At 66.1% G+C, this 10,953-nt stretch overlaps 1 protein-coding gene across 1 annotated transcript in view; it reads left to right on the top strand.

Annotated features, from left to right (window-relative positions):
* PWWP2B (PWWP domain containing 2B) overlaps positions 1 to 9,048 on the top strand; it is a 10,009-nt gene extending 961 nt beyond the window's left edge. The window contains exon 2 of the mRNA XM_007451998.1: positions 7,494 to 9,048. Within this exon, the coding sequence (XP_007452060.1) occupies positions 7,494 to 9,048 (1,555 nt within the window). The remainder of the gene's footprint in view (positions 1 to 7,493) is intronic.
* The last annotated feature ends 1,905 nt before the right edge of the window (positions 9,049 to 10,953 follow it).

Raw genomic sequence — 10,953 nt, 5'->3', positions numbered from 1 at the left:
GATCCCTGGAGCGGGAAAGAGTCTCCTGGATACAGTGTCACATGGCAGTGAGCTGTCGCGCAGATAAATGATTAGGCATTAATCAGGCACTAATGTCTTGAGGCTCAGGCTGGGCCTTATTTTGAACCGGGAGCAGTAAACGGCTCCCCTTTGCAAAGGCCCAACTTTTTCCCTCAGTGGAGCCCAGATTTTGTGCCGGCGGCGGGGGTGTGGCAGGAGGACCATCCCCTCTCAGCGGCCACTCTGCTGGCATCATCTCCTCATTAGATGTGCCAGAGCCATTTATGTGCAAGTCACGTGATTTAACATACGGCGTCCCAGGTGACTGTCGCCCTGCTGTGCGCTGGCTGCTGCAGAGAGTGCTTGGTGGGACCTAGTGACCCTCCGGGGCTGCAGCATAGCCGCTTGGAAGCCGCCAAGCCTGTCCCCCGGGGCGGCTGAGGGTCCCTCTGCCACCGATGGCCACCGCTTCCTCTGCCGGCCTGCTCCTGGGCCTGTGCAGCCCTGCCTGGCAGGAGAGGTCCCCCCACTCTTCGTTTTATGGGCTCCCTGACTCAGGGCAAGGGAGGCTGGGGGTGTCGGCAGGGGCTGCTGGCCCCCCGCCCTTGGTCTCTGCCTCCAGGCAGGGCTCCCGTCCCTACAGCCCGTGGCTAACCTGATGTGGAGATCTGCACCGCCCCCCACCCGCTTCCCCACCCCCTCGTGGAAGGAAGCAGGCTCTGCTGGGATCCCAGCATGGGAACTGGCAGCTGTAGGACGTGTGGGCGGCAACCCTGCCATGGCCACATAAGGCTGTAACCGGAGCCGCCCACAGAGCCAGGAGCTGGGCCTCGGTGGGCACAGCTCTGCTCGGCAGCTCCTCTTTCTGACTCGAGTGGGGTCCCCCCGCCTGCCCCCAGTCCCTGAAGAGAACCTGAGGAGAGACCTGGCCTCTCCCAACCCCTCCGGTGTCTTGGCTTGGCCCCGAAGCTGCCCCTGTCCCTGCCCACCCCACCTCCCCTCTGCGGGTCGCCTCCAGTTTCATCCTGATCCCAGTTTTCTACCGTGATACTGTGAATTGCACCGCTCACGTTTACAGCCGGCTTGTCGGACAGGGTCCAGAGGCAGCTTACGGCCTGGCCTGGGCGTTTCTGGCAGAGGGGCCTGGCTTCGAGCCTCGGGGGTCCGCAGCACCGACCTGCCTCCCCGGGGGCTGGTTTCTCCTCAGGGCCCACTCCCCTTACCCCATACGTCACGGTGGCAGGGCCGGTCAGTGAGGCCCCATCCCGGGTGTGGGCACTGACGGGCGGGCAGAGCAGCTGGAGGGTCAGATTGCAGGCGCCTGCCCACCTCCTGGGGCCTGTGGGTCCCAGGGCAGCAGGCCGGTGTGCCTGTGGTGCCCCAGCCGGGCGCAGACCAGTCACTGCCACGTGTCAGCACTTCTCGAGCTTGTGGGCAGACCCCAGGGGCCTAGGAGAGCAGAGGGGTCCCCCGGGAGGGGCAGTTCACGCGGGTCCCTGGGTCCTCTCCTGCAGCGGGGCCCAGCAACCAGTGTTAATTTGGGGGCACTGGGGCGGCAGCAGCCCTCCCTTGGTGCTCTGGGAGCTCTGGGCTGAACATCTGTCTGTCCACGGAGGCCAGGCCGAGGTCCCAGCAGGCGCTTGGAGCCGCTGGGCCAGTGCTGAGCCTTGAACCTGCTGACAGGCTGCTGTGTGATCTGAAGCAAGATCCTTGGCTGCTCTGAGTGCCTGTGGCTCCTGCATCCACATTCATTCAGTGAGCACCTACTGTGTGCTGGGAAGTGGCCTTAAGTCCCTGGCATAACTGCTGTGGTGCACGGTCCTCAAGTATCTCCGGTGGGCGGTGTTCGTTCTGACACATAACGATGGCCCCGGCCTACCCTGACCCCACAGCTCCACTCTCCAGGCTGGGGTGCAGGGGAGGCCTCTTGTGGGTGATTTGGGGGTGGACGTCTGGTTGAGAACCTCAGGTGGGGTGGCCCAAAGACAGCAAAGTCTCCAAGTGCTGAAGGGACGGTCTCCCAGTCGGTGGGCACGAGGGCCAGCTGCCTGTCCGGCCTGGCCAATCCGAAGCCTCCGGCCTTGACCTCTAAGTGCGCGTTTTGTAAACTTCCCCAGCGTGAGTCACCCAGGGTGCAGTTATCACACAAGACTCCGGGGCCCCTCTACTGCAAAGGTTGGGTACGGGCCTTTGGGACCCACACCCGCCCGGGGGGCTTGGGACCCAGGCTTCTGGACACTCAGCTGGCCAAGAATCCCAGCCACGGCCCGTCCCTGGGCAGGAGAGCGCCCCTGCTCCATCCCGGACACACCCCCTGCCCAGGCCCCACTGGGTTCGTCCTCCCTGCCCTTGGGGAGCTGGAGGGGCTGAGAGTGCGCAGTGCATCACAGGGTGGTATGACCTGCAGCCAGTGGGCAGGTGCCTCACCAAGGGACCTGGCCGCGGCATGGCTGGTCTCTGGAGCTGCTCCCCGGAGGGGGTGGGGCGTGGGCTGGGGGCCTGGCCTTGTGCTCCTGGGAGGAGGGGCGCAGTCACCCGAGTCTTACTGGAATGATGTTGATGGTCCTTAAGCCTTTGGTCCAGGACTCTGGGGGCCAGCTGCGGCCGAGACCCTAGGTTGATATCCACGGGGGAGGGGCAGGGTCCCACGTGTGGCCCTGGATGAGGGGCCACTCTGGCGTCCAGGTTGCAAGTCCCCGTGTCATCCTGCTTTCCCCAGCTCCCTGAGCAGAGGTGGACCTCTGTGCACAGCAGCCTGACACCCACCTGCCCCTCGCCTCCCTCGGGGCTCCAGCCCTGCAGCTGTCTGTGGGCAGGGCTTTGGGAGAGAGAAACGGCGTACAGCCTGGCCAGCCGCAGGGTGGGCCTCGTCTCGGGACCGGGCCTGTCTTGGGACTGACTGCAGGCTCTGCCCACAAGGTACCTGCTGCACGAGGCTGCCCTAGACACCTGGCCCTGGGCTTTGGCCCCCAGGATGTTTCTGTTCCAGAGCCACGTCTTCTCACCTCTTTACAGGACGCCGGGGTGGCCTCTCCCCGGGGGAGGACGAAGAAGGAAGGTCCAGGGCAGGTGGGGACCTAGCCAGGGCCAGAGGCTGCCAGCGGGCACCAGAGACGCTTGGGCCCCAGGCCTGCCGAGCTGGGAGGGTGGGGGTGGGGAGGCCGCAAGCTCTGGCCGGCGGCAGGGCCCCTCCTAGCCGTGGGCCCGCCCAGGCCCGCTGCTCTCGGATGGGCGCTAGGCTGGAGGCACAAACGAGCCCCAGGGACGTGTGGGAGCCGAGGCTTGGCCACTGGTGTCCCACGGAGGACTGCAGGCCAGGCCGCTTCTCTCTGGGTCCCTGTGTCCACGCCAGTGGCCGTGCCCTCATCTGGGCAGACCGGTGGGTGAGCCTGGGGACTCTTGTCTCCTGTCCCCTTGGGGGCAGAACCACTCTGCTCTGGGGTCTGATCCCCGTAAGCCTCCTAGCTGAAGCTCCCTGTGCGAACTTCTCGCCCGGGCTCGGTCTCCCCAGCCTCTCCTCAAAGCGCAGGCCATCTGCCCCTCCCCTAGCTCCCCAAGGACGCGGTGCTGAGGTTTGCTCAGGGCCCCTCGGGTTTCCGCGTGGGCACGTTGGCTGGCCTTGCGCTCCCGGTCGAGGCTGGGCCAGGCCCTGGCTCCGCCCGTGAGTCACCCCTGTGGGGCCCTGTGAGTCCAGACCTTCCACACCGCAGAGGGCAGGACAGTGCAGGCGCCTGGGTCCCTCACCCTGAGCCTGGCAGGCCATCTCTCTGGCTCCAGGGCCACCCCAGCCTTCTGCCTGCCAGGGCCCTGCAGTATCACGTGTGGGGCTCTGCCAGGCCGGCCAGGGCCTCTGCCCCTGGGTGTAGGCCCACGTGGGCACAGCCCGGCTTCTCCGAGGGGCCCGGCCCCTGGTCAACCCACAGGCCGCGGTCGGGCCACGCCTTGTGCCTGGGGGTCCAGCAGGCACCCCTCGGCGGACAGGTTGCCGAGGTCCTTCCCAGAGAGAGTGGCCTTGGCTGGTGCCATCCCCGCGCCCAGAGGCAGCAGAGCTGGGGCACGAGCATGGACCCCACCCATCCCCCGACCCGCTGGTCTCCCTGGTCTCCCTCAGCTTCACTGTCCCATCCGAGAAATGGGAATGATGATGACGGCGCCTCATGGGGCTGTAGACAGAGAACCTGCTCGTGGTCTGCAACCCAGCAGCCAGGGTCCCGCTGGCCCTGTTTACCCGCCGGCAGGCGTGGGTGTGGCCTGGGCAGGGCAGCAGCTCTGGGAAGGAAGTGTCCGAGTCACGGGGCCCGCCGTGGCAGCCGCGGTGCCATTCCACCGGGCCGTCTGCAAGGAACCTCCCCCTCTAGGCTGCAGCCCACAGCCCTGTGGGCAGAGGGGGCATGCATACCAGGGCTGCTCACAGCCGAGGCTGCCTCCCAGTTTGATGTGCCTGGGCAGGGCGGCGTCGACTGCCAGACCCTGTCTGTGTCTGGTGGGTGCAGACCCGTTCCACCCAGGGGCCCACAGCTTAGTGCTGTGGCTCAGGTCAGGGCCTGGGTCTCTGGCCGTCCTGAACATGCAGAGATCCCCTGAGGATTGTGTGTGATCAGTGGGGCAAAAAGCTCCCTGAATGGGCCACAGCTGCAGTCTTCAGGGCCACCTGTCCCCAGCCTGTGTGTGCAGAGAGGTGGCCAAGGAGACTGCAGAGCCCCCCGGGCTGGCTGGCCGAGGGCACAGTCCAAGCCTAGGAGGGTCCTGGAGGGCAGCTGGGTTGGGGGGTGGGGGATGACGGGAAAGGGGCCGCCCAGGGGTCCTGCTCCTGGGGTCCCTGGGCCCCAGCTGGCAGGAGGGGCTCTGCACCAGCACAGGCAGGCTGACTGGGGGCACAGGCCAGGCTACGGGGGGGCGGTGAGGAACAGAGCCCTAGGAGGGGATACAGGCTGGGTCCTAGTGGGGTGACAGCCCAGGGGCCTGGGAAGGTGGGACGGGGTGCAGATGAGAGGGGGGTGTCAGAGTGAGCCCCCAGTTCATGGCCTGGGTGCCTGTGAATGGTGGGCAGGAAGTGGGTTTGGGGGAGGCCTTGGGAGAAACCCTCCAGCCCCAGATGTGTGGATCCAGCCTGGTGTGTGGGCCCCCTGGTGCATGTGTGTGCACATGTGTGTGGATGCACGCTTGCATGCATGTGCCTGGGTTTAGTTTTGCCAAATTCTCAGCCTGTTCTGAATGCCCACGAGGGGCTTGTTGAAGGGAATGAGCCAGGTGCGGGGTCCAGTGCCTGCTCTGATGCCTGGGGCTCGGGTGAGGTTTGGTGACACACCAGCCTGTTACGCCCCTGGGTGGGGGCTTGTCGCCCACACCTGGGCACAGGTAGACTTTTTCCGTGAAGGGCTGGTGGCCATGCGGTGTCTGTCACAGGTGCTCAGCAGTGCCGCAGGGGCCCTGCACGGGCAGCGGGCGTGGCTGTGTGCCAGTCACACCTGACTTACAAAACCTGGTGGCTGACTTGGCCTGGGGGCCGTGGGGTGTGGAGCCTCCGTGCCCAGTGCCCGACCCAGGGCCGGTGAGAGGGCGGCTGACAGTCAGGGCATGATCCTGGGACCCCCTTTCCCACCCCTGTTCCCCTGAAAGTCTCCGCCCATCCTGGTTTGGAAGTCACACATGCCTGCTTCCCGTGGTGGCTGCAGGAGCCGTGAGACGCGCCCCGTGTGCGGCCACCGCTGACAGACGTGGTCTGTGGTTCTTGTTGTTGCCATAGGTCGGCTGGGACGTGGGGGCCTGTGGCTGCGGGGCCGCAGTGGGTGCCAGTCCAGTGGGAACGGCTTGGTCCTTCCAGGGAGAGGGGCCCTTGAAGAGCCACATGCCCACGGGTGATGGGGGGGGGGGAGGGGAGGGATCGCCAGGGCTGCCCCCCACCCAGCGCAGAATCCCACCTCACAGGGGGCCAAGTCCCCTACTGCTGACCTGTGGCTGGACGCTCCCCCCAGGCTACTGCCATCTCTCTTTCTCTCTCTCTCTCTGTACCCCTCCCCCTCCCCCTTCTCCCTCAGTCACGGTCACAGGTCATAGGTCAGCCACCTGAATGAGCTGCATCCTCCATGGCCAAGCAGAGGACAGGTGGCCGTGGCCCTGGTTTGCTGGACCCTGTAGATGCAGATGAGTCATTTTTGAGAAATGACTTCTTTGAGAAACAGCAAAGCTCACTTATCTTTTCTCCCCTGATTGAATTACAAAAGGAAGGGAGACACTGAGGTACAATATTCTAATCCTCGTTTCTCTTAACTTGGCTAAAAGTCTGTTCTGTGCTTTAAAAAAAAGTGAAAACTAACAGCTTTTAGCTAAAGCAGTTCTTACAAATTAAATCGCACGTGTTTAAAGTTATGTGTGTCACCGCCGAAGAAAGGTGTAGCCTGTTTGGCCTTGGTTTTTCTTACTTGGAGCAAATGTGTTTTCCTGTGGCTCCCAGAGCAGCTTGCTGGTCAGATGTGACTTCCCGACATTCCCAGCACGGGGCCTGGGGGGTGACGGTCATTGGCTCTAGAAGGGCGCTACTCCCAAGCCATTTGATGCCGGGACACCTGAGTGGAGGCTGCCGGCTCCGAGCTTCCCGGGGAGAGAGTCCCGACTGGGGGGCCCCGGAGGTGCCAGCCACACGCTCAGGCTCAGCTGTGGGTCCTCGCGGGAGGGGGGCCTCCTGCTTTCTCTGGCCCTTCCCATGGGTCACGTGGCCTTATCGGTGCCGCCTGGCCCTCTGTGTCCTGGAGCTGGAGGTCCCGAGGGAAGGGGCTGGGAGTGCTGGCAGGAGGGGTGGTCCTTCCAGGTCGTGGTGGGCAGGGCTGGCCTGAGTGATGCCCTCACCTGAGAGCCGTGGAAACAGGTGGGCCCAACTCAGCATTCAGGAGGGAGCGGGCTCAGTCCCAGGCCCGGGGCTCAGGTTTGGTGGCTGACCCCTGTCCTTGCTGGGCCTGGCCACGAGTGGCCCCCACCCCCAGACACACGTCTGGCACCCGGGACCCTGGTCCTGTGGGCTGTCCTGGGACTGGGGGTCCTCCCAGGGACACACGTGGGGTCTTCCCTCTGGGAGTGCTTCCCTCAGGGAGGAGGAGCCTGAGGGGGTGAGGCTTGTGAGGAAGGGCCGCTGGCCACACAGCAGCCGGCCCCCCGCAGGCCAGGCCAGGCCCGCCCCAGGAGCCAGACCCCGTCCCCAGGCTTCCTGGGCCCCAGGCCTGCACCGGGTCCTGGGAGGCCTCCAGCTTGGAGCCCGCGTTCCGCTTGTTGCCACGAAGTGCGGTGTGGGTGCTCGGTGCTTGTCGGGCCATCGGTCTCCATGCGGGCGGGTCGGTGACTTCAGAGCACAGCGGGCAGCTGGGATGCCCCCGGGGCATGTGCTGGGCATGCTTGCCTGTGTTAAAGCCCGGAGATCCTGCCGGGCCCTCCAGAGTGGGGTCTGCTCACGGCGGCGTCCTCTCTGTCCTGACCGCCCCTTTCTGTCTCCCCACCACCAGGTCCGGCCTCTTCGGCCTGCCCCCGTCAGCTCCGCCGCCCCAGGCCCAGGACCCGCCTGTCAACGGCTGCCACGGGCCGGCCCCCACGGAGGGCGACACAGAGGCGATGCAGCTGGGGACAGGCCCCCCGCCACCTCCCAGTGGGGACCAGGTCCCTGGGACCGCCAGCCCCGAGCCGCCCCCGCTGCCCGTCGGAAGCCTGCCCCCGTTCCCGCCCTATTTTGAAGGCGCCCCCTTCCCTCCCCCGCTCTGGCTGAGGAACACGTACCGGCAGTGGGTGCCGCAGCCGCCCCCCCGGGGCATCAAGAGGACACGGAGGCGCCTGTCCCGCAACCGCGACCCTGGCCACCTGGCCCTGAGTCCCATCCGCCTGCGGCCCCGCCAGGTGCTCTGCGAGAAGTGCAAGAGCACCCTGAGCCCCCCAGAGGCCAGCCCCGGCCCCCCGGCTCCCCCCCGGCCGCGCAGGGAGCCCCGAAAGCCCGAGGACCCCAACGGTGGGGGTGACACCACCGCCAAGAGGGGGAAGAGGGAGAGGCGGCAGGAGGCGCGGGCCCGGGGGCCCCGGAGCCCGGGCATCAAGATCTCCTACAGCACGCCCCAGGGCACCGGCGAGGTGGTGGAGATCCCCTCCCGCGTGCACGGCTCGCTGGAGCCCTTCTGCCCCCCGCACGCCCCGCCCGGAGGCCCGGACCCCGAGGCGCCCGCCTCCCTCCCCAAGCTGAAGCTGACGCGGCCCCTGCCCCCCAGCGCCGCCCCGCCGCCCCCCAAGATCCGCCTGAAGCCCCACCGCCCGGGGGCTGGCGAGCAGGAGCCCGTCTACAGGGCTGAGCTGGTGGAGGAGCTCGAGGGCTGTGGCCGCGGCCCCCGGGCCGGCTCGCCCGCGCCCCTGGCTGGCGGCTCTGCCCGCTCTGGGCTGGCGGACTCGTCTTCTGGAAGTTCCGGCGAGGACGACGACTGCAGGGGGTGTCCCCGAGGGGAACACGGGCGTGACGGCCTGGCTTTTCTTGCCGCCTGCCCCCGGAGAACTGGCTGTGCCGGCGTGTCGGTGTGGAGCAGCGACAGCCTGGACGAGTCCAAATCGTCCAGCTCGGAAGTGACGTCACCAGACGTGTGTGACCTCTCGTCTGGCGACGGCGCGTCTGTGCCGGCCTCGTCCAAGGACGCGCGGCCAACGGTCCCACCCCTGACGGTCAGGCTGCACACGCAGAGCGTCTCCAAGTGCGTTACCGAGGACGGAAGGACCGTGGCCGTAGGGGACATCGTGTGGGGTAAGGTTCATGGTTTTCCCTGGTGGCCAGCACGTGTCCTGGACATCAGTCTTAGCCAGAAGGAGGACGGCGAGCCCTCCTGGCAAGAAGCGAAAGTCTCATGGTTTGGTTCTCCAACTACATCGTTCTTGTCTATTTCAAAACTCTCCCCTTTCTCTGAATTTTTCAAACTGAGATTTAACCGTAAGAAGAAGGGAATGTATCGGAAAGCTATAACAGAGGCTGCCAATGCCGCCCAGCACGTGGCCCCGGAAATAAGGGAGCTCTTAACCCAGTTTGAAACGTAACTCGGGTTCCGACCAGGTGAGTGTGTGCGTGGAGGGCGGCCTCTCTCCGGCCGTCCCGAGCCCGTGTCTGCATCTGGGCTGTCCCTCCGCCCTGGGCCTCGGTGAGCCAGGGGGACGCGGACGCCCCTGGCCATCTGGCTCGCTGCTCCGAGGGGGGCCGTCTGGACAATCGCCCCGCTTGCTGGCAACATTGTCCAGCTTTTTGATTCACAGAAGAGGTGCTTTAAAAGCAGGCGAGTCGTCAGCCACCTGTTCAGAGAACAGAGCTAGTTTGTGTTTTGCGGCCATTTTGCAAAGGACCGTAAAAGGTCTCCTCGCTCTTTTCGTTTCCCTTTGGAGAAAGGAGAGGGTTTTAAAGGTGGCGGCTTTGACTGAGGGGGCGGTGGTGAGCGCAGGGAGGGGCTTCCTCTGTTACTCACTCTTCCCAGGCTGCAGCCGGGGCCTCCCTCCCTCCCCTCCCCAACCTCCTGTTCGCAGGCGAGCGTCCAGGGGTCTGACTTTGCCAGAAGGACGAAAGTCGCCGAGCTGCCTGCCCTCAGAGGTAGCGCCTACAGCCCAGCGCTGCTCTGCTGCTGCCAGCGGGGGCTCCCCGCCATCAGCCGGCACGTGGTTCCTGGACATTGGTGCCGGGGGCTCCGGGCTCCAGGCTTCAGGCTCCCGGTGGCGGGGCCGGTGCTCTGGGATCTGTCCCTGGGCCAGTGCCTCGCCCTCCGTCTCTGCCCCCAGGAGACCTTTGTAGGATCTCCAGCCACAGGCCTTATGGAGCCTCTGTGGGGTTCGGGGTGTCACCAGCTGGGGTTGGAAGCATCACCTTGTGCAGTTGCCGTGCCACCAGGTGGGGTGGGGCATCACCGTGTGGCATGTCTGGCGGGGTGTCTGGAAACGGCCGAGGGGCTGAGGGCGTCTGCCGTGAGCGTCCCCTGGGCCCCGAGGTGCAGGGAGATGTGGGCGTGCTCTCATCTGATGGCTGCCACCAGCTCTGGCCTGGGCAGCGGGGTGTGTCCAGCGGGTCACTGGCGCTGGTGGCCACTCTTCCCAGGTCTGACTGCCCCCTCTGTCCTCCCCTGGTTGGTCCCGGGCAGGCCATGGTCCCCCGAGGCTCCAGGCTGCTTGGGTGGGCCAGAGGGGACACGACAGGGTCCCCTGTGAGGGGCAGCCTGTGGGGTCAGTGCTCTTCCTGGCCCGGTGACCTCGTGCCCACGCCCACAGAAGCAGACGGCATGGCACGGGGCTGGCCCGGAGGACGAGCTGGGCCTCTGCCTTCACCTCCGGACCCTCGGGTGACCTTGTGTGGCCTGGCTGCCCTGCTCACCCACCTGTCTGTGCCAGTTTCCCGGGTGACGCGAGTTTGCAGGGCTGGGCAGGGCCAGCTCACGTGGCTGGGGAGGGGCTTTGTGGAGTGCTGGTGCCCGCCCCGTGCTGTGCCGGGTCCACCGGGGTCCTGGGACTGAAGAAGCAGTGATGAGGGGCACGTCGGGGCCGGGGTCCCTGCCGGGGCTCCTGAGGCCTTGTCCCCACCTGCTTCCCACGTCACCTCCTGCATGGCTCCTCGGATTCCGGGCACGAACTTCTCCTGTTGGGAACCAGGCACATCGGCCATCAGTTCTGGCCTTCGTGTTGGGGCGTGGGCGTGGCACCGACCTGGGGGCATCCAGGCAGCTAGGGTCTCAGGTGAGGGCGGCCAGCTCACCTGAGGGGCAGTGGTCCAGAAAAAGTCCAGATGCCCTGGCATCGGGCTTCCTAGGGCATCTCCCTGCTGTGGCCAGGCTTAGGGGCACCCCTGGCTGCGGCCGCGTCCCGCTGGCTTGGGGACCACCGGGGATCGGGGGGGCCCTGCCTCTCTCTGTGCCCTTCCGGTCCTGGCCCCGCCCCTTTGCTCACAGGGCCCAGCCCGTCTTTGGCCTG

The sequence above is a fragment of the Lipotes vexillifer genome, unplaced genomic scaffold, assembly GCF_000442215.2.
Source record: "Lipotes vexillifer unplaced genomic scaffold, Lipotes_vexillifer_v1.1 scaffold1117, whole genome shotgun sequence".
Classification (NCBI taxonomy): domain Eukaryota; kingdom Metazoa; phylum Chordata; class Mammalia; order Artiodactyla; family Lipotidae; genus Lipotes; species Lipotes vexillifer.
This window is presented reverse-complemented; position numbering and strand designations above follow the sequence as displayed.